Source organism: Aethalodelphis obliquidens, unplaced genomic scaffold (assembly GCF_003676395.1).
Source record: "Aethalodelphis obliquidens isolate GAN/ISIS:26980383/991018 unplaced genomic scaffold, ASM367639v1 scaffold40, whole genome shotgun sequence".
NCBI lineage: Eukaryota > Metazoa > Chordata > Mammalia > Artiodactyla > Delphinidae > Aethalodelphis > Aethalodelphis obliquidens.
The window spans coordinates 6,722,762-6,743,848 of NW_020837984.1; the positions used below are offsets into that span (position 1 = coordinate 6,722,762).

Below are 21,087 nucleotides of genomic sequence, written 5' to 3' on the forward strand. Positions count from 1 at the left end.
GAAACCTTTAAGGAAGAAATAATTAACTTTTCTAGAATATAGAAAAGAGTGAAAGGCTCACCCAACTCTTTTTAAGAGGCCAGTTCAACCTTGATGTCCAAACCTGACAAAGACATTTACAATAAAAGCATATTAGGACAGTCTCATTCATGAACATAGATATAAAAAAATCTTCAATAAAATATTGGCAAACCAAATTCAGAAATATATTGTGGCCTACTTAATTCTACTTCAGGAATGCAGGTTGGCTTTAACATTTGAAAATTAATGTAATTCATCATAGACAGTAAATGAAAAAATTCATATAATCATCTTGATAGGTGCTAAGGAATCGTTTGATAAAATTCAGCATTCATTCTGAATGGTAAAAAAAATTTTATCGAAAAGAAATAGAAAAGGAACTACTAAATCTACAACAAACCTACAACAAACATGATAATTATTGGTGACATCTTGAAAATTTTCCCTTTGAGATTAGAAATGAGACTAGGATACCTTCTATCATCCCTTCCATTCAAGATTGTACTGCAGGTCCTAGATGCAATACCTTAATAATCAAAGCTGTAAGAATTGGAAAAAGGAAGAAATAACCTATCGTTATTCGCATACAATATGAGTGCAGATCCTTAAGATTCTAGAAAGTACAAAAGAAGAATCCAAAATAAGGTTGTTAGATATAAGGACCATATTTTTTTAATCAATTATTTCTATATAACAGCAAAAAAGTGAAATATTAGAAAGACACCGTTTACAATAGCATCAAAAAAATCAAATATATAGAAATAAATCTAAAGAAAGACCTCACAGTAAACTGTAAAACATTGAGACTCAGTGATTATTTTATTTTTTTAATAAATTAATTTATTTTTGGCTGTGTTAGGTCGATTGCTGCACATAGGCTTTCTCTAGTTGCGTGAGCAGGGGCTATTCTTTGTTGCATTGTGCACGCAGGCTTCTCACTGATGTGGCTTCTCATTACAGAGCATAAACTCTAGGTACGCGGGCTTCAGTAGTTGTGGTGCATGGGCTCAGTAGTTGTGGCTTGCGGCCTCTAGAGCGCAGGCTCAGTAGTTGTGGCTCACAGGCTTAGTTGCTCTGTGGCATGCAGGATCTTCCCGAACCAGGGCACGAACCCCTGTCCCCTGCATTGGCAGGTGGATTCTTAACCACTTCACCACCAGGGAAGTCCCTCAGTGGTTATTTTAAAAAAACATTATTAAGAAAAATCTTTAAAAGACATAAGTAAATGGAGGATATGTTATATTGAGTTGAAACTCTCAATATAATGGAGATGTCGACTACCTCAAATTAATCTACGAATTTAATGTAATCCCAAACCAGAATCTCAATAGGGCTTTTGTGGGGAGAACAGTGTAGAACTTCAAACTCTGATTCTAAAATATATATGGATATTCAAAGGGTCAAATAGCCAAGACACTCTTGAAGATGAAGAATAGTGTAGGAAGATTTGTCTTATTGGATATTAAGGCCTATTATAAAACTACAGTAATTAAGATAGTGCCATTTAGGTGTAAGGATGGACAGATAACGAGTTATAACTAACCCTGAGGAAATGGACATGTGTCTTAAAAAGAAACCAAAGGTTGAAGATACTACTAATAATGCAGCATAAGTAAACAAGAATATAGAGTTCAGTCAGCTATTTTATCTTATCCATTTTGTCTTAACACAGATTCTAAGCATCTGGATATTAGAGACTATTCCTTACTTTAAGACATCTTTAGTAGGATCTGTCATAACACTAGGTATATACAAAGTGTTTAATAGTTACTTTGAATGAATTTATTTTGTGCTTAAGTTACAACTTTGAATCCTTTTTGGTTTTAGATCTGCTGATTTGGGTCCTACTTTATTGACAAGACCTGGACAACCAACACTTACCAGAGTGCCACCGCCTATTCTTCCAAGGCCATCCCAGCAGACAGGAAGCAGTAATGTGAACACTTTCAGACCTGCTTACAGTTCATTTTCTTCTGGATATGGTGCCTATGGAAATTCATTTTATGGAAGCTATAGCCCTTATAGTTATGGGTATAATGGGTTGGGCTATAACCGCCTTCGTATAGATGATCTTCCACCTAGTAGATTTGTTCAGCAAGCTGAAGAAAGCAGCAGAGGTGCATTTCAGTCCATTGAAAGTATTGTGCATGCATTTGCCTCTGTCAGCATGATGATGGATGCTACCTTTTCAGCTGTCTATAACAGTTTCAGGGCTGTATTGGATGTAGCAAACCACTTTTCCCGATTAAAAATACACTTCACAAAAGTATTTTCAGCTTTTGCATTAGTTAGGACTATAAGGTATCTTTACAGACGGTTACAGTGGATGATAGGTTTAAGAAGAGACTCTGAGAATGAGGACCTGTGGGCAGAAAGTGAAGGAACTGTGGCTTGCCTTGGTGCTGAGGACAGAGCAACTAACTCAGCAAAATCTTGGCCAATATTCTTGTTCTTTGCTGTTATCCTTGGTGGTCCTTACCTCATCTGGAAACTGCTGTCTACTCACAGTGACGAAGTAACAGGTAAGAGTAATAAAATGGGTTCAAAAACCATATAACAATCTCAAATTTCAAGAATAGGTTAAATTAGCTTTCTTTATGCATTTGTATTTAATATTTTGATCCAGTTATATTTTCAGTTAAGAACTTCAAAACTGGAAGAGGAACATGTAGCAAAAACAGGCTTCTTGATTTATTCTTTGTTACTTCAGTTTAACAGCACACATTACTTAACTACTGTTCACAAGTCACTGAACTTGATGCTGTGGAAGATACAAAGATAACGCAGGGCATATTCCCTTTATCTTTCTAAAACTTACTGGAAGAGAGGTGGGTGAGACACATAAATAGGTAACTGTAATGAGGCATAAAGAGTGTAAGTAGTACAACAGTTGGGGAGAAACATAAGACTTATTGAGCCTTTTTTTATTATTATTATTTTCTTGAATTCTATTTTAATTATTTTTTATACAGCAGGTTCTTATTACTCATCCATTTTATACACATCAGTGTATACATGTCAATCCCAATCTCCCAATCCATCATACCACCACCACCACCACCACCCTCCACTGCTTTACCCCCTTGGTGTCCATACGTCTGTTCTCTACATCTGTGTCTCAATTTCTGTCCTGCAAACTGGTTCATCTGTACCATTTTTCTAGGTTCCACATATATGTGTTAATGTACGATATTTGTTTTTCTCTTTTGGACATACTTCACTCTGAATGACAGTCTCTAGATTCATCCACGTCTCTACAAATGACCTAATTTCGTTCCTTTTTATGGCTGAGTAATATTCCATTGCATATATGTACCACATCTTCTTTATCGTTGATGGGCATTTAGGTTGCTTCCATGACCTGGCTATTGTAAATAGCACAGCAATGAACATTAGGGTACATGTTTCTTTTTGAATTATGGTTTTCTCTGGGTATAGACCCATTAGTGAGATTGCTGGGTCATATGGTAATTCTATTTTTACTTTTTTAAAGGAACCTCCATACTGTTCTCCATAGTGGCTGTATCAATTTACATTCCCACCAACAGTGCAAGAGGGTTCCCTTTTCTCCACACCCTCTCCAGCATTTGTTGTTTGTAGATTTTCTGATGATGCCCATTCTAACTGGTGTGAGGTGATACCTCATTGTAGTTTTGATTTGCATTTCTCTAATAATTAGTGTTATTGAGCACCTTTTCATGTGCCTCTTGGCCATCTGTATGTCCTCTTTGGAGAAATGTCTATTTAGGTCTTCTGCCCATTTTTGAATTGGGTTGTTTTTATTTTAATATTGAGTTGCATGAGCTGTTTATATATTTTGGAGATTAATCCTTTGTCCATTGATTCATTTGCAAATATTGTCTCCCATTCTGAGGGTAGTCTTTTCGTCTTGTTTGTAGTTTCCTTTGCTTTGCAAAAGCTTTTAAGTTTCATTACGTCCCATTTGTTTATTTTTGTTTTTATTTCCATTACTCTAGGAAGTGTATTAAAAAAGATCTAGCCATGATTTATGTCAAAGAGTGTTCTTCCTATGTTTTCCTCTAAGAGTTTTATAGTGTCTGGTCTTACATTTAGGTCTCTAATCCATTTTGAGTTTATTTTTGTGTATGGTGTTCGGTAGTATTCTAATTTCATTCTTTTACATGTAGCTGTCCACTTTTCCCAGCACCACTTATTGAAGAGACTGTCTTTTCTCCATTGTATATCCTTGCCTCCTTTGTCATAGATTAGTTGACCATAGGTGTATGGGTTTATCTCTGGGCTCTCTATCGTGTTCCATTGATCTATATTTCTGTTTTTGTGCCAGTACCATATTGTCTTGATTACTGTAGCTTTGTAGTATAGTCTCAAGTCAGGGAGTCTGATTCCTCGAGCTCCGTTTTTTTCCCTCAAGACTGCTTTGGCTATTCGGGGCTTTTGTGTCTCCATACAAATTTTAAGATTTTTTGTTCTAGTTCTGTAAAAACTGCCATTGGTAATTTGGTAGGGATTGCATTGAATCTGTAGATTGCTTTGGGTAGTATAGTCATTTTCACAATATTGATTCTTCCAATCCAAGAACATTGAATATCTGTCCATCTGTTGGTATCATCTTTAATTTCTTTCAACAGTGTCTTATAGTTTTCTGCATACAGGTCTTTTGTCTCCCTAGGTAGGTTTATTCCTAGGTATTTTATTCTTTTTGTTGCAATGGTAAATGGGAGTGTTTCCTTAATTTCTCTTTCAGATTTTTCATCATTAGTGTATAGGAATGCAAGAGATTTCTGTGCATTAATTTTGTATCCTGCAACTTTACCAGAATCATTGATTATCTCTAGTAGTTTTCTGGTGGCATCTTTAGGATTCTCTATGTATAGTATCATGTCATCTGCAAACAGTGACAGTTTTACTTCTTCTTTTCCAATTTGTATTCCTTTTCTTTCTTTTTCTTCTCTGATTGCCGTGGCTAGGACTTCCAAAACTGTTGACTACTAGTAGTGAGAGTGGACATCCTTGTCTTGTTCCTGATCTTAGAGGAAATGCTTTCAGTTTTTCACCATTGAGAATGATGTTTGCTGTGGGTTTGTCATAAATGGCCTTTATTATGTTGAGGTAGGTTCCCTCTATGCCCACTTTCTGGAGAGTTTTTATCATAAATGGTGTTGAATTTTGTCAAAAGCTTTTTCTGCATCTATTGAGATGATCATATGGTTTTTCTTCTTCAATTTGTTAATATGGTGTATCACATTGATTGATTTGCATATATTGAAGAATCCTTGCATTCCTGGGATAAATCCCACTTGATCATGGTGTATGATCCTTTTAATGTATTGTTGCATTCTATTTTGTTGAGGATTTTTGCATCTATATGTATCAGTGTTATTGGTGTATAATTTTCTTTTTTTGTAGTATCTTTGTCTGGTTTTGGTATCAGGGTGATGGTGGCCTCATAGAACGAGTTTGGGAGTGTTCCTTCCTGTGCAGTTTTTTGGAAGAGTTTGAGAAGGATGGGTGTTAGCTCTTCTCTAAATATTTGATAGAATACACCTGTGAAGCCATCTGTCCTGGACTTTTGTTTGTTGGAAGATTTTTAATCACAGTTTCAATTTCATTACTTGTGTTTGGTCTGTTCATATTTTCTATTTCTTCCTGATTCAGTCTTGGAAGGTTATACCTTTCTAAGAATTTGTCCATTTCTTCCAGGTTGTCCATTTTATTGGCATAGAGTTGCTTGTAGTAATCTCTTATAATCCTTGGTATTTCTGCAGTGTCAGTTGTGATTTCTCCTCTTTCATTTCTAATTTTATTGATTTGAGTCCTCTCCCTCTTTTTCTTGATGAGTCTGGCTAATGGTTTATCAATTTTGTTTATCTTCTCAAAGAACCAGCTTTTAGTTTTGTTGATGTTTGCTATTGTTTTCTTTGTTTCTATTTCATTTACTTCTGCTCTGATCTTTATGATTTCTTTTCTTCTGCTAACTTTGGATTTTGTTTGTTCTTTTTTCTCTAGTTCCTTTAGGTGTAATGTTAGATTGTTTATTTGAGATTTTTCTTGTTTCTTGAGGTAGGCTTGTATAGCTATAAACTTCCCCCTTAGAACTGCTTTTGCTGCATCCCATAGGTTTTGGATTGTCGTGTTTTCACTGTCATTTGTCTCTAGGTATTTTTTGATTTCCTCTTTGATTTCTTCAGTGATCTCTTGGTTATTTAGTAACGTATTGTTTAGCCTCCATGTGTTTGTGCTTTTTACGTTTTTTTCCCTGTAATTGATTTCTAATCTCATAGCGTTGTGGTCAGAAAAGATGTTTGATATGATTTCAATTTTCTTAAATTTACTGAGGCTTGATTTGTGACCCAAGATGTGATCTATCCTGGAGAATGTTCCGTGCACACTTGAGAAGAAAGTGTAATCTGCTGTTTTTGGATGGAATGTCCTATAAATATCTATTAAATATATCTGGTCTATTGTGTCGTTTAAAGCTTGGGTTTCCTTATTAATTTTCTGTTTGGATGATCTGTCCATTGGTATAAGTGAGGTGTTAAAGTCCCCCACTATTATTGTGTTACTGTTGATTTCCTCTTTTATAGCTGTTAGCAGTTGCCTTATATATTGAGGTGCTCCTACATTGGGTGCATATATATTTATAATTGTTTTATCTTCTTTTTGTATGATCCCTTGATCATTATGTAGTGTCCTTCCTTGCCTCTTGTAACATTCTTTTTTTTAAAGTCTATTTTATCTGATATGAGTGTTGCTACTCCAGCTTTCTTTTGATTTCCATTTGCATGGAATATCTTTTTCCATCCCCTCACTTTCAGTCTGTATGTGTCCCTAGGTCTGAAGTGGGTCTCTTGTAGACAGTATATATATATATATATATATGGGTATTGTTTTTGTATCCATTCAGCAAGCCTGTGTCTTTTGGTTGGAGCATTTAATCCATTCACGTTTAAGGTAATTATCGATATGTATGTTCTTATTACCATTTTCTTAATTGTTTTGTTTTTGTTTTTGTAGGTCCTTTTCTTCTCTTGTGTTTCCCACTTAGAGAAGTTCCTTTAGCATTTGTTGTGTAGCTGGTTTGGTGGTGCTGAATTCTCTTAGCTTTTGCTTGTCTGTAAAGCTTTTGATTTCTCCATCAAATCTGAATGAGATCCTTGCTGGGTAGAGTAATCTTGGTTTTAGGTTCTTCCCTTTCATCACTTTAAGTATATCATGCCACTCCCTTCTGGCTTGTAGAGTTTCTGCTGAGAAATCAGGTGTTAACCTTATGGGAGTTCCCTTGTATGTTATTTGTTGTTTTTCCCTCGCTGCTTTCAATAATTTTTCTATGTCTTTAATTTTTGCCAGTTTGATTACTATGTGTCTCCGTGTTTTTCTCCTTGGGTTTATCCTGTATGGGACTCTCTGTGCTTCCTGGACTTGGGTGGCTATTTCTTTTCCCATGTTAGGGAAGTTTTCGACTATAATCTCTTCAGATATTTTCTTGGGTCCTTTCTCTCTCTCTTCTCCTTCTGGGACCCCTATACTGGGAATGTTATTGCGTTTAATGTTGTCCCAGAGGTCTCTTAAGCTGTCTTCATTTCTTTTCATTCTTTTTTCTGTATTCTGTTCCGCAGCAGTGAATTCCACCATTCTGTCTTCCAGATCACTTATTCGTTCTTCTGCCTCAGTTATTCTGCTATTGATTCCTTCTAGTATAGTTTTCATTTCAGTTATTGTATTGTTCATCTCTGTTTGTTTGTTCTTTAATTCTTCTAGGTCTTTGTTAAACATTTCTTGCATCTTCTCTATCTTTGCCTCCATTCTTTTTCTGAGGTCGTGGATCATCTTCACTATTGTTATTCTGAATTCTTTTCTGGAAAGTTGCCTATCTCCACTTCATTTAGTTGTTTTTCTAGGTTTTATCTTGTTCCTTCATCTGGTATATAGCCCTCTGCCTTTTCATCTTGTGAATGTGGTTTTTGTTTCACAGGCTGCAGGACTGTAGTTCTTCTTCCTTCTTATTGAGCCTTTTTTATATGCAAGACACTGTGCTAAGTATTTTGTGTATTTTACTCATTTAATTCTTACAACAATTCTAAGAGAAATTATCCTCATTTTACAAGTGATAAAACTGAGGTTCAGAGAAGTCTCTTGCTCAAGGTCACATCTTTAATAAGCCAGACCAGAAACAAAACCAGGCATATTTGACTGTTAAGCCTCTACTCTGTCAGCTGGTACAGAGTATTATCTCAGCTCAGAAGTGAAGCTGACATTTTTTGACTCTTCGTATTCAGAAAGAAGTAGCATCTAAGTTAGATTTTTGAAAGAATGGTAACATTCCATCAGTTACATAGGGAAAAAAAAAAAAGACTGAAGCAGATGGAGTAGCTTGAACAAAAGTATATAGGTAGGAAATATGAGATTTGTTCATCAGCTGTCCTATAGTATTGAATAGAAGGATATTAAGAAGTAAGGATGAGAAATTAGATTGGAGCCTAGTAATGGAAGATCTTAATTTCCATGACAATACTTAATCTTCATTTAGTAAGGAAAAGATGGTTTTTTGGTTGTCTGCTTTTGTTTTTGTTTTTTAAAGCAGGCTTGTGACGTACATATAAACAGTGCTGTAAAGAGGTCAGTCTGTCTTAAGTGTTTAAAATAGGTCAGTGCAGGTTAACACAGGTTGAAATTGGATGGTAAGATTAATAAACAATTTTGGGTTATACTTACCATTGTATTCCCGAAAGCTAACAACCTGACCAGCATATCCAAGGTGCTTAATAAATATTTATTAATTTAGGGACATCACTTATGATGCTTTTGCATTTGAATGGATGAGAAATAATGAAGACCTGAACTAGGGTATGTGAAAAGCAGCAAAAATATAATAGACGTAACAGATTTAGTTACTAGCTAGATGGAGTTCGTAAAGGGAAGGGAGTAATTGAAATGCCCTAGACCTTTTAAATTGAGTTATGAGCGGGATAATGTTTTATTTGTTAACAAATATTTGTTGAGTGCCTACTACATACCAGACACAGTTCTAGGATCTAGGGATATAGCAGTGAGTAAAACAGATTTTAAAAATTCCTGCCCTTGTGACTAGTGGGTAGAGACAGCAATAAACAACTAAGTCAAATATATAGTAAGTCACAAGGTAATAAGTGCCATAGGAAGAAAATAAAGCAGGGAAGAGCGTTGCAGAGTGCCAGTGGTAGGAAATGGGGTTACAGAGCTACACACAGGGAAGGCCTCTCTGAAGGAGATAAAGGGGGTAAGCTGAATGAGGGAACTGCTGGAGGCATAGGGAACAGCAGAACTGCATAAGTGGCAGTGTGCCTGGCATGTCACATGAATGACAAGAGGCCAGGACGAATGGAGCAAAGTCAGAGTACCAGGAGATGAAGGAGGGAAGAGTACAGAGTGTAGATGGTATAAGCCTTGTAGACATTTTAAAGAACTTTGGCTTTTATTCTGAAATGCGAAGCCATGGCAGAATTTTGAGCAAAGGAGTGATATGATTTGACTTAGGTTTAAAAAAAAATCTTTTTCCTGAGAATGAATTTTAGGTAGAGCTAGGGCCAAAGAGACCAGTCTGGAGAATCAAGAGGCCGTTATAATAATTCAAGTGGGAAATGGTGGTGGCTTGGCTCTGGGTCACAGTGATGCAGGTTCTGAGGTGGGTCACATTCTGGATATTTATTTGAAGGTAAAGTCAATAAAATAAATACAGAGAAATCACATGGAACAACTGGTTTGTGAATGATTATCATTCATTTCATTAGAGCTATATTGAGTTTGGTTGTGCCAGTGGGACATTCAAATGGAACTTGAGAAAGTTTCAGAAAGCAGTTTAAAAGGCAGGAAAGGATCTTAGGAAAGAGGTGAAAAATGAAATATTTAAGCGTCATCCACATAAAAGTGAGAGTTGAAATAGTGTTAGTGGATGATATTACAGTGGTAGAGAGAAAGAGGAACTAAGATGGAAACCAGGAAGAGCAGAAGTAGAACTATGTTAATCCTGTGTTATAGAAGTGAAGGGGAAAGGAGGAAATTTCAAGAAGGGGGAGAAGGATGATGCCTGGTGTCAGATGCTATAGTAAGATAAGATCGAGAATTGAAAAAAGGTCATCAGATTTGGCAATTGGAGGTCATCAGCTCCAGCAAGCAATTTTAGTAAAGTAGAGGAGACAGAAACCATGGAAGAGTATAAAGGGTATATAAAATCAGAAGGTGTGAAAAAAGAAAAGATGAACAATGAATGGAGGAAGAAAAATCAACAGGCTGCTTGGGTAAAAGCAAGTTGATGTGGTAGTTTTCCGTTTTTTTGTTGTGCTTTGTGTTTTATGAAGTAAAATCTGGGAATGTTTTTAGGCTGAAAGAAAGGAGTCTGTAGAGAAGGATTGATTGTCGAGGAGGGAGAAACAGGAGTCAAAAGATGAAGCCTCCTGTAAGAGGTGGGAGAAGATACGATCCAAGGCAGGTGAAAAGGAGGGGCAATTTTTTTATCTGAGGCCAAAGAGGGAGCAATGGGTAATGATACTAAGAGATTTTTGAGGAAAAGCGGAACTGAGGAAGCTTAGGCCCTATGACTTCTTAGCTGCTTAGGACAGGGGTCAGCAAACGATAACCTGTCAGCAAGATCTGCCTTGCTCCTGTCTTTGTACAGCCCACAAACTAAGAATGGTTTTTACAGTAAAATCCAAAAGAGTACTGTTTGTGACATGTTAAAATTATATGTAATTCAAGTATCTGTGTCCATTAGTAAAGTTTTATTAGAACACAACCACATTCATTCATGTATGTATTGTTATGGCTACTTTTGTACTGAAAGACCAGAGTTGAGTAGTTTGTAACATAGAGATCCTATCTATGTTGGCACTCTCATTGCTTTGCACTTGTTCTGCACACTGCAGATCTCAGTAACATAACTTGGCAATGTGTTGAGTGCCACATGTACTGTTATACTGCAATATATATTTTTGTTATGAGTACGTACATGCCACAAAGAAAAGAAGAGTGAAGTGGACTTTGAAAGTCACACTTTTAAGGCACAGTATAGTCTGGATTATTTTGTTACTGAATTAGGTGGTAAACCATTATTACATTTATTATGCAGTGACAACATAGCTATGTTAAAGGATTACAATATATTGCGTTGGCCAAAAAGTTCCTTTGGTTTTTGTTGTGTTTTTTTTAAATTTTATTTATTTATTTTGGCTGCATTGGGTCCTTGTTGCTGCATGGAGGCTTTCTCTAGTTGCAGTGAGCGGAGGCTACTCTTCGTTGTGGTGCACGTCTTTCTCACTGCGGTAGCTTCTCATTGAGGAGCACAGGCTCTAGGCACATGGGCTTCAATAGTTGTGGCACATGGGCTCAGTAGTTGTGGCTTGTGGGCTCTAGAGCGCAGGCTTAGTAGTTGTGGCACATGGGCTTAGTTGCTCCGCGGCATGTGGGATCTTCCCGGACCAGGGCTTGAGCCTGTGTCCCCTGCATTGGCAGGCGGATTCTCAACCATTGCGCCACCATGGAAGTCCTCCTTTGGTTTTTAAGTAAAAATAAAAGACACATTTTTCATTTTCACCAAGAACTTTATTGAACAACATATTCACCATTTTGTTCCACTACCTTCTGCCATTTTTCAGGCAACTTCATAATTCCATCTTCCCAAAACTTTTTATCTTTTTGAGCAAAGAACTGTTCCAGGTGCCTTTTACAGTCTGCCAGGGAATTGAAACTTCTTCCATTAAGAGAATTTTGTAAAGACTGAAATAAATGGAAATCTGAATGAAGGTGCCATGTCTGATGAATACCATGGATAAATCAGAACTTCCCAGCCAAGCTCTAACAGCTTTTGCCTGGCCATCAAAGAAACATGTGGTCTTGCGTTATCCTGATGGATGATTATGTGTTTTCTGTCGACTAATTCCGGACGATTTTTATAGAGTGCTGCTTTCAGTTGGTCTAATTGGGAGCAGTACTTGTTGGAATTAATCGTTTGGTTTTCTGGAAGGAGCTCATAATAGAGGACTCCCTTCCAATCCCACCTTATGCACAACATCACTTTCTTTGGTTTTCTTTTCTTTTTTTAATATTTATTTATTTTTATTTGGTTGCACCAGCTCTTAGTTACAGCTCACGGGCTCCTTAGTTGCGGCTCACCCACCCCTTGGTTGCAGCACATGGGGTCCTTAGTTGTGGCATGTGAATTCTTAGTTATGGCATGCATGTGGGATCTAGTTCCCTGACCAGAGATCAAACCCAGGCCCCCTGCATTGGGAGTGTGGAGTCTTAACCACCGCGCCACCAGAGAGGTCCCAACATCACCTTCTTTGGATGAAGACCGGCCTTTGGTGTGGTTGGTAGTGGTTTATTTCACATGCCCCACGATCTCTTCCGTTCCAGATTATTGTACAGTATCCACTTTTCATCGCCCATCATAATTTGTTTTAAAAACGGAACATTTTCATTACGTTTAAGTAGAGAATCACATGTGGAAATATGGTCAAGAAGGTTTTTTTCTCTTAACTTACGTGGAACCCAAACATCAAAGCGATTAACATAACCAAGCTGGTGCAAATGATTTTCAACGTTTGATTTGGGTATTTTGAGTATGTCAGCTCTCTCCCGCGTGGTGTAACATTGATTGTTCTCACTTAATGTCTCAATTTGATGGGTATCAACTTCAACTGGTCTACCCGACCGTGGAGCATCATCCAGCGAGAAATCGCCAGCACGAAACTTCGCAAACCACTTTTGACATACATTCGATCAGTCACAGCACCTTCTCCATACACTGCACAAATCTTTTTTTGCACTTCAGTTGTGTTTTTACCTTTCTTGAAATAATAAAGCATAGTATGCCGAAAACGTTGCTTTTTTCCTTCCATCCTCAATATTAAAATGGCTACACAAAAATTCACCAAATTTGATAAGTTTTTTTTTTTTTGCTAATATAACAGCTGTCACAAAACAGTCTAACAAAATTGTTTCAAATGAAGTTAAAGACAACTAAGCACTACTAGAGCTATCTTACAGAAAAAAAACAAACTCTTTGGCCAACCCAGTACATCAACATTAGCAGACTGAGCACTCATCACAATATTCCCAACTCACAGGAAGTCAACAGTCAGAAAAATTAGAAAATTTAAAATGGAATAGCTCATCATAGCAGAATTTCCTCACCCAAAAGGGGTCAGGGGAAGGAGCAAAAGAAGGGGCTTCCCTGGTGGCACAGTGGTTAAGAATCCGCCTGCCAATGCAGGGGACATGGGTTCAAGCCCTGGTCCGCGAAGATCCCACATGCCACAGAGCAACTAAGCCCACGTGCCCCAACTACTGAGCCTGTGCTCTAGAGCCCGCGAGCCACAATGACTGAGCCCGTGTGCCACAACTACTGAAGCCCGCGCGCCCAGAGCCTGTGCTCCACAAGAGCAGCCACCGCAATGAGAAGCCTGTGCACTGCAACAAAGAGTAGCCCCTGCTCGCTGCAAATAGAGAAAGCAGGCACGCAGCAACGAAGACTCAACACAGCCATAAACAAATAAATAAGCAAAAGAAGAAAAAATAAGCCTGCAACGAAAATAAGTTTCTGAGAGGCTCATTTGTCAGATTAGCAAGGAAATCTGTTTACCAGTGGTTATTGCAACAGCCAAGGAAATGTGTCAGAGAAAGTAAATTTGTTTAAGACTGTTAACCTTTCAGGGAGAACAGTTTCTTAAAGAGTATTTGAAACATCATTTTAATAGTCATTTTAAAACAAGGCAGATGAATTCAAATGGATTTACTTGGCTCATGATGACCCAGTAGATACTGTTACTGCTCAGTGGTTTATTGGAAGAGTCAGTGTTGAATTTGAAGTGGCTGAAGATGTAGCCTCTGTGAATAGTCTGCATGGAACAACTACAGACAAGAATATCTTCAAAGAATTTGGAAAAAACACGAATCTGCAAAGATATGTTGTGACTGATGGTGGTAAAAATTTGTGTGGAACAGAAAAATGCTTAGTTGGACAAAATTTACAGTTTTGAAAATATAAGGTTTTTAAAGCCTATAGTTATTCATTGTATTCTTCATCAGCAGGTACATTGCAGAAAATATTTGAATTTGTCATGTGTTACTGAATTAGTAATGTCAAAGGTGAATTTCAGTCACCCTTGTGGACATAACTATTGTAAGTTCTATGAATTTTTGTCAGAAGTAGAAGCTGAAGATCCTGACTTGCCCTACCACACAGCAGTTAGATGGCTAAGCAGTCAGTGGTTAAGTTTTATTACTCTTTTTGAGGGATCAAGGCCAAGACTGATATTTTTCTGAAAAACAAGAACCACCATCAGCCACTCTTAGAAAACGTTTAATGGCTTTGGAAATCAGCTTTTGCTGCAGATTTGGTAATCTTAATGAATTCAACCTAAAACTGTAAGGCAGAATAGCAATTATATTTTGAAACTTACATTGGAGTGAAGTTATTTTGACAACAACTAATATTGTTTGAATCACAAATAATGTCACACTGCTTTATACACCCCCCACCCAGGTTGTCAAAAGTTAAAGAAACAAGATTTCCCTTCCCACATAAATTTGTAGCAGATAGACCTTTCAAGCTCAAACTACAATTCAGAAGTGTTTTTGGACCTCCATGCAAGTGCGAAGGAAATGTCCATATTTCAAAATCCATTTAACTGCCGTTGAGGGGTTTCCATTTAGTCTTTATTTGGAAGTGATTAGTATCTAATGTAAGGACATGTTAAAAGGTTAACATTGAAGGAATTTAACAGAATTCTACTCTATTCATCTTCTTAGGATGAATATGCTCAATTAAAACCACATGTTCAATGTATTGATATCAGAATTTGGCAATACATATCTATGGGAAAAAACATTTCAAAATGAAATACCTCAAATCTCATTACAAATTAGCATTAACAGATGAATATTTGCAATTGATATTGATGATAGAAAACACTACATTTGAACCCCAAATTAAGTGAAATATTATCCTATCCCAAAAAGATTCCGTTCTTTGTAGTAGACCTATATTACAAAAAAAGAATTCAATTGTTATATTTTGAATTTTTCATAAAATTTATGGAAAATTTTTTTCTCTCTTTATATAAGAAACTACACAACATGTTCAATTTTGCCTCATGGCCTACAAAGCCTAAAATATTTACTATCAAAAATCTTTTTACTCTACAAAAAAATTGCTGACCCCTGGCTTAAAGTAAGGGAACTAGGATTTGGAGCTTAAAGAATAGGAAAAAGTTTATAATAGGTATCGTAATGAACATATTGTTGATTTTACGTGGTGTTAATTGTGGAATTTACTTTGAGGGGAACTTTTCTCTTGGCAAATAAGTTTATACAGTTTGCAAAACATAGCCACTGAAATATCTTTTTTCTTTTTTTTGTAAGTTTTACTAACCTAATCTTAATTCTTAATTTGGTTTATAGACAATACCAACTGGGCAAGTGGTGAGGATGACCATGTAGTTGCTAGAGCAGAATATGATTTTGTTGCTGTATCCGAAGAAGAAATTTCTTTCCGTGCTGGTGATATGCTAAACTTAGCTCTCAAAGGTAACAAAACATGAATAAATTGGAATTATCTGTGCATTTTTAGAATTTGTAAATGTAATATTAAAAACTGCATTAAAGGATCTTGGTCACCGTTAGTTAACTCAGAAGTAGTTACTAGGATTTCTCTTTGTCAGTGTAGACCTTCTAAATCTGGGGGAGTGGGAGAAAAATGTCCCAACAGAGTTGTTCCAATAATATTTCACTGAGATAAGGAAAGATTTTGTTTATATAATCTCTTCCAAACTCAAAACACTTTTAATCACCACCCCAAAACATGAGGTTAGCGCTAAGTGTAACAAATCTAATAAACCAAAGTAATTGTCTAGCATCATCTAAGCATCCCTATTGGTCTTTTATTGCTGGGACTAGTATTGCTTTCTTTTTTACTTGAATAATGTTTACTTTAGAAACTTCAACATGAATATTTAGGAATTACTGTCATGACTTATTAAAGAACCTCAGCAAGAAATTTATAGGCATTCAGGTTAATTTTCAGACGAGATCACTAATAGTTTTTAATGGCTCCAGACAAAATGGCCTTTTCCTCCACCTTTCCCCAGTAATGATCAGAATTTTTGTGGATTTACAAAAAAAAGATTTTTTGTGTATTTGTTGGGATTCAGGTTTGCCACAAAAAGTCACATCTTGTTGGTAAAGATACTAATAACAATAATAACAGCTGTCATTTATAGACTGTTTATTATGTACTAGGGGGAATTCCCTGGCGGTCCAGTGGTTAGGACTCCACGCTCTCACTGCCAAGGGCCCAGGTTCAATCCCTGGTTGGGGAATTAAGATCCCGCAAGCCATGGGGCGGCCAAAAAAGAAGAAAAGAAAATGTACTAGACACTGTACTTTACATATTTCGTTTAAACCTTATAATAATGCTGTAAAGTGAGTACTGTTATTATCCTGTTCCTGTTTTACACATGAGGAAAGCGAGATTCAGAATGAGTAAATTGTCCTGTGTGTTGGAGCTGGACTATGAACCTAGGTTTATCTAACTTCAGAACTTGTATTTTTAACCACTTTGGCTGATTTCCATGTGATCTATTAATGGAAACTTTAGCCTTTTATTGGTGTTAGTCACTCTTTACATAAGGGAAAAATACCTTCAATGTTCAAATCATTAGTTTAATGTGTAAATAATTGAAAAATTTGGATCAAATTTGCTAAATCTCTGCCTCATCTCTTCACACACACAACCTAGGCTTCCAAGAAAAATTTTTAAATAATAAAATAAAATGTAACTTTTCAAAAATCCTGGCTTTTAGGTATTATACTCATGTTTCTCTTCTAGTGAAAATAGTAACTTACTATTTTAGATTTCAAAAGAATTATTTCTTTTTAAGATTTATTGTTAGAGGAAAATACAGATAATTAGTTTTAATAAATCTAAGAATAAAGATCAAATGTGGTTTCTTTCAACTAAATTATAATATTCCAGAAAAATTTTATATCAGATTATTCTTCAACTAATAGTGCCTTTTAACACTTTGGCTTTGCTTTGTTGCTTTCCTCCATTGCTCAATTAAAATATGTGTGGGCATTTAGAACAAAATCAGTCACAGACATGGTTAATTTAACTTTTTTAAATTATTATTATAGAGTAGTATTAAACATGAAAATGTCATATTGTGCCTAAATTATAGTGTTGAACTAAAACTTAACAGTTATACAGGTTTTTAAAGACATGGATAAAATAGGTGGGAGAATATCAAAATACAAAACTGAATATTTAAATAATCTTTCCTACTTTAAGCTTAGAGTATTGCCTTTAACTTTTTCTTATGTGGCTATAGGTAACTGAGGTCTTCAATTTTTGCCCACCTTGGATTAAAATTAACATTCACTGTCCTTCAGGATTATACATCACAATCATATAGAATGAATTTTGTATTTCAGCTAAAAATATATAAAGAAAGCTGCCTTATGTAAATGTATATATTTATTTTCTATACTAACCCCTAACTTATCCTATTGAGAAGTAATGAGATATTCATTCCTTAAATTTCAATTTAAAATATGAAAGACATTGATGTTAATTTTCATCTTTTGATAGAACTGAATCGTTTTACTCTATGAATGCACCAACTGATGTAAACTTCATGTTCTTCAAGGCTGAAAAAATATTTAGTAAATATAAAATTAAAAGTGTAAGTTGTAAGAAGGGATCCTAGACTTAAACCTACTCATCTTGATTTTTTGAATATTCATGTACACTATTTGTTTATGTATTTTATTATATAAGTGTAACAGAGATTTTACTTAACATTTTATTATCAATATTCTGTTGGACCCTCAAAGTATGTGATAATTACAAGGCTGTCTTTTCTTCCATCAGAACAGCAACCCAGAGTGCGTGGTTGGCTTCTGGCCAGTCTTGATGGTCAAACAACAGGACTTATACCTGCTAATTATGTCAAAATTCTTGGTAAAAGAAGAGGTAGAAAAACAGTGGAATCCAGTAAAATTTCCAAGCAGCAACAGTCTTTTACCAACACAACACTAATTAAAGGAGCAACAGCTGCTGATTCTTTGGATGAACAGGAAGCTGCCTTTGAATCTGTTTTTGTTGAAACTAATAAGGTTCCAGTTGCACTTGATTCCACTGGGAAAAATGTCGATAAACAAGATCTTTGATAACTTTCATGTTTACCTGCAGCTGAACTATACTTCAGAGTACTTTTAAAAAGTTTCTTCTTACAAAGAAATTCATCTTCAATCCAATGAAAACATTTGTTAATGGCTATTCCAGATGTTTTGTTGCTAGAAATTATTAAAGTTGTACACTAGTATGTTGGTCTAGTGACCTGGTTACATTTTACGAGTTGTTATTGGACCATGAGGATATTTGTTTTACCTAGATTTTAAGATTATGGAGACTATCATTACCATCTTATTTAAAACCCTGTGTTTATTGAAAGAATAGGATTCATGAACTATAGAATACACAGTTTGCTACAGTAGGGATCACTAATGCATTTTAAAATTCTAGATTAATTGACTTGGAATCCTCAGAAGTTGAGTGACAACATATAAATATCAGAACAGGCAAAAAGGCTAATTTTTCTACAACTTTAAACAGAATAATAAAAATTTTCTGATGTGTATTACATCCAGTATTGGGTTTTTTAGGCAGTAGTAATATGTTTTCATCCACCGACAATTGATACTTTTATCTTTTATTGTATTTTTTAAAAATTTATCTTGGAAAAGTCACTAGAAGCATTGTGAAGGAAATGGTTCCAGGGTGACATATAGCCCTAATTTAGTTTTCCCTGCTAATAAAGAGGCTATAATTTATCTTTCTTACAGATTATTTCCATTTCTTCAGAGGATCATATCCCTTTACAGTATGATTAGTTTTCATCCTGGGTGAATCAGAATACATATATGAAAGATTTACTTTGTTTTCCTGCAGCCAAGACTCAAGTCCTTTGAGTTTCCAACTCAGTTCCAGCAGCAACGATTTTAAATCTTTTCATAGATTCTCTGCTTCTACCTAATATAATTAACTTTTTAAAATTCCATATTCAGGCTGTTCTTTAAACATTGAGAGTGTGTCACATTGGGTACACATTTCTTTTAGGTGTGGTTTTTACCACTGAGACTATAAATACAATGCTGAATTGCCATTTAGAATATGATAGTGCTATTTGACTTGTTTTTTGTTTAATAATGATTTTAAATCTAATTAAATTTCAGAACACTGAATATTTCCCCACAAAACTGGAAAATTCATGTACTTGCTGTGATCATACTACAAAAATAATACTATCAGAAATACAGGGTACAAGAATACATTTACATATATTGTTGAAAACTTGGAATTATTTGATAAAGATTTTGATTTAGTATTTTTATCTTTCTTCTTACAGACTTTATGTTCAACAAGTAAGTAATTCTAGAACAGTTCAAACTAAAACATTAGGAACCAAGTATGTGTATAATCAACATAGAATTTTACTAAAGTCTTCTTGGGAATCTCTCTTTTGAGACAATATAATAACTAATATATCATTTAAAATACAAATGTTGACCCCGTGCAGAAAAAGTAATAAGATAGTAAAATCTGTTTATCTTAGGCATATTTTTCTAACACCTGGTTCTTCAAACCTTCAAGTTAAGGGGATTAAGTTACTTATATATTATTTTCCATTTGTGTTCTACAATTAGAGGTTCTGCTTTGTTTGTTAGAAAGTAATTTATGGAAATTTTGTTATTGAAACAACTTTTGATAAATTATTAAATTTAGCATTGAGACATCTAAATTGAATACTAGAAGTGAAGTAGAGGTGAGATGTTGAGTCGGCGCTATTTGGATTAGAAAAGGTGGGTCTTTAAGATAGTACTTGTGATTGCTATTAAAGATGTATAGGGAGGGCCTCCCTGGTGGCACAGTGGTTGAGAGTCCGCCTGCCAATGCAGGGGACACGGGTTCGTGCCCCAGTCTGGGAGGATCCCGCATGCCGCGGAGCAACTAGGCCTGTGAGCCATGGCCGCTGAGCCTGCGCGTCCAGAGCCTGTGCTCCACAACGGGAAAGGCCACAACAGTGAGAGGCCCGCATACTGCAAAAAAAAAAAAAAAAAAAAAAAAGATGTATAGGGAGAAGAGTATAGTACAGAATGAATGACAAAAATAATTTGACTTGGGACATCCCTGGTGGTCCAGTGGTTAAGACTCCGAGCTTCCAATGCAGCGGGCGTGGCTTCCATCCCTGGTGGTCGGGGAACTAAGATCCCACGTGCCTGCATGGCATGACCAAAAAAAGAAAAAAATTGACTTTTCTTAGGGTGTTTTGGTTTTGTTTTGTTTGTTTGTTTTTGGTTAAGAATGCTAAATTGCAATGTATATTATCTGACTGGTAACTATTGTGTTTGAAAATTCCTTTTCTATTAAGAATCTAGAAAAGGAATTTAGGACTAGAATAAGCAGAGACATTTTGTAACCTTTTTTAGATGACTAAATGTAATGTTTAAGGCTCCAATATTGTTATTTTTAGGAACTTATTTAAGGACTGCTACTTTACAGAAATTACTAACTGAAACTAAAACACTTTCAATTAAATAAAATAATAAATCACAAGTTACAACAAGAAAACAGGTTTCATTTAAAATTTTTTTCTGATTGTAGTTTATCAGTGTAGAAAGGAAAAGGTAGGAGGACTATAAATTTTCATGTTTTAACATTTCATTTAGGTACTTGATTTAGTCTATCAGTGTGTCATAATTATATATTTACTTGAATACTGCTGTCCTTTATCTTGTGCTTTCTTTAATAGAAAAAAGAATGATATTAAATGCAGTTAAAATTTTATTTTTAATAGATTGTTAAGTTGCTTTTACTGGACAAATAAAAATATATTAAACTTGATTGACGTTTTTTGAAGACAAACAACTCTTTTCAGGATTGCAATTAATGTAAAAGTCTCTGTATTTTTCTTCATATCATTGTGTATATTAACTACTGCAAACCAATGTGTCTGCTCTATTTCCTTGTGATTTGAAGAAAATATTAAA

At 35.5% G+C, this 21,087-nt stretch overlaps 1 protein-coding gene across 1 annotated transcript in view; it reads left to right on the forward strand.

Annotated features, from left to right (window-relative positions):
• Positions 1–19,097, forward strand: part of PEX13 (peroxisomal biogenesis factor 13) — a 33,779-nt gene extending 14,682 nt beyond the window's left edge. Inside the window, exons 2-4 of the mRNA XM_027131773.1 lie at positions 1,849–2,543; positions 15,439–15,564; positions 17,909–19,097. Of these exons, the coding sequence (XP_026987574.1) occupies positions 1,849–2,543; positions 15,439–15,564; positions 17,909–18,207 (1,120 nt within the window). The 3' untranslated portion in view covers positions 18,208–19,097. The remainder of the gene's footprint in view (positions 1–1,848; positions 2,544–15,438; positions 15,565–17,908) is intronic.
• Positions 19,098–21,087: the final 1,990 nt, after the last annotated feature.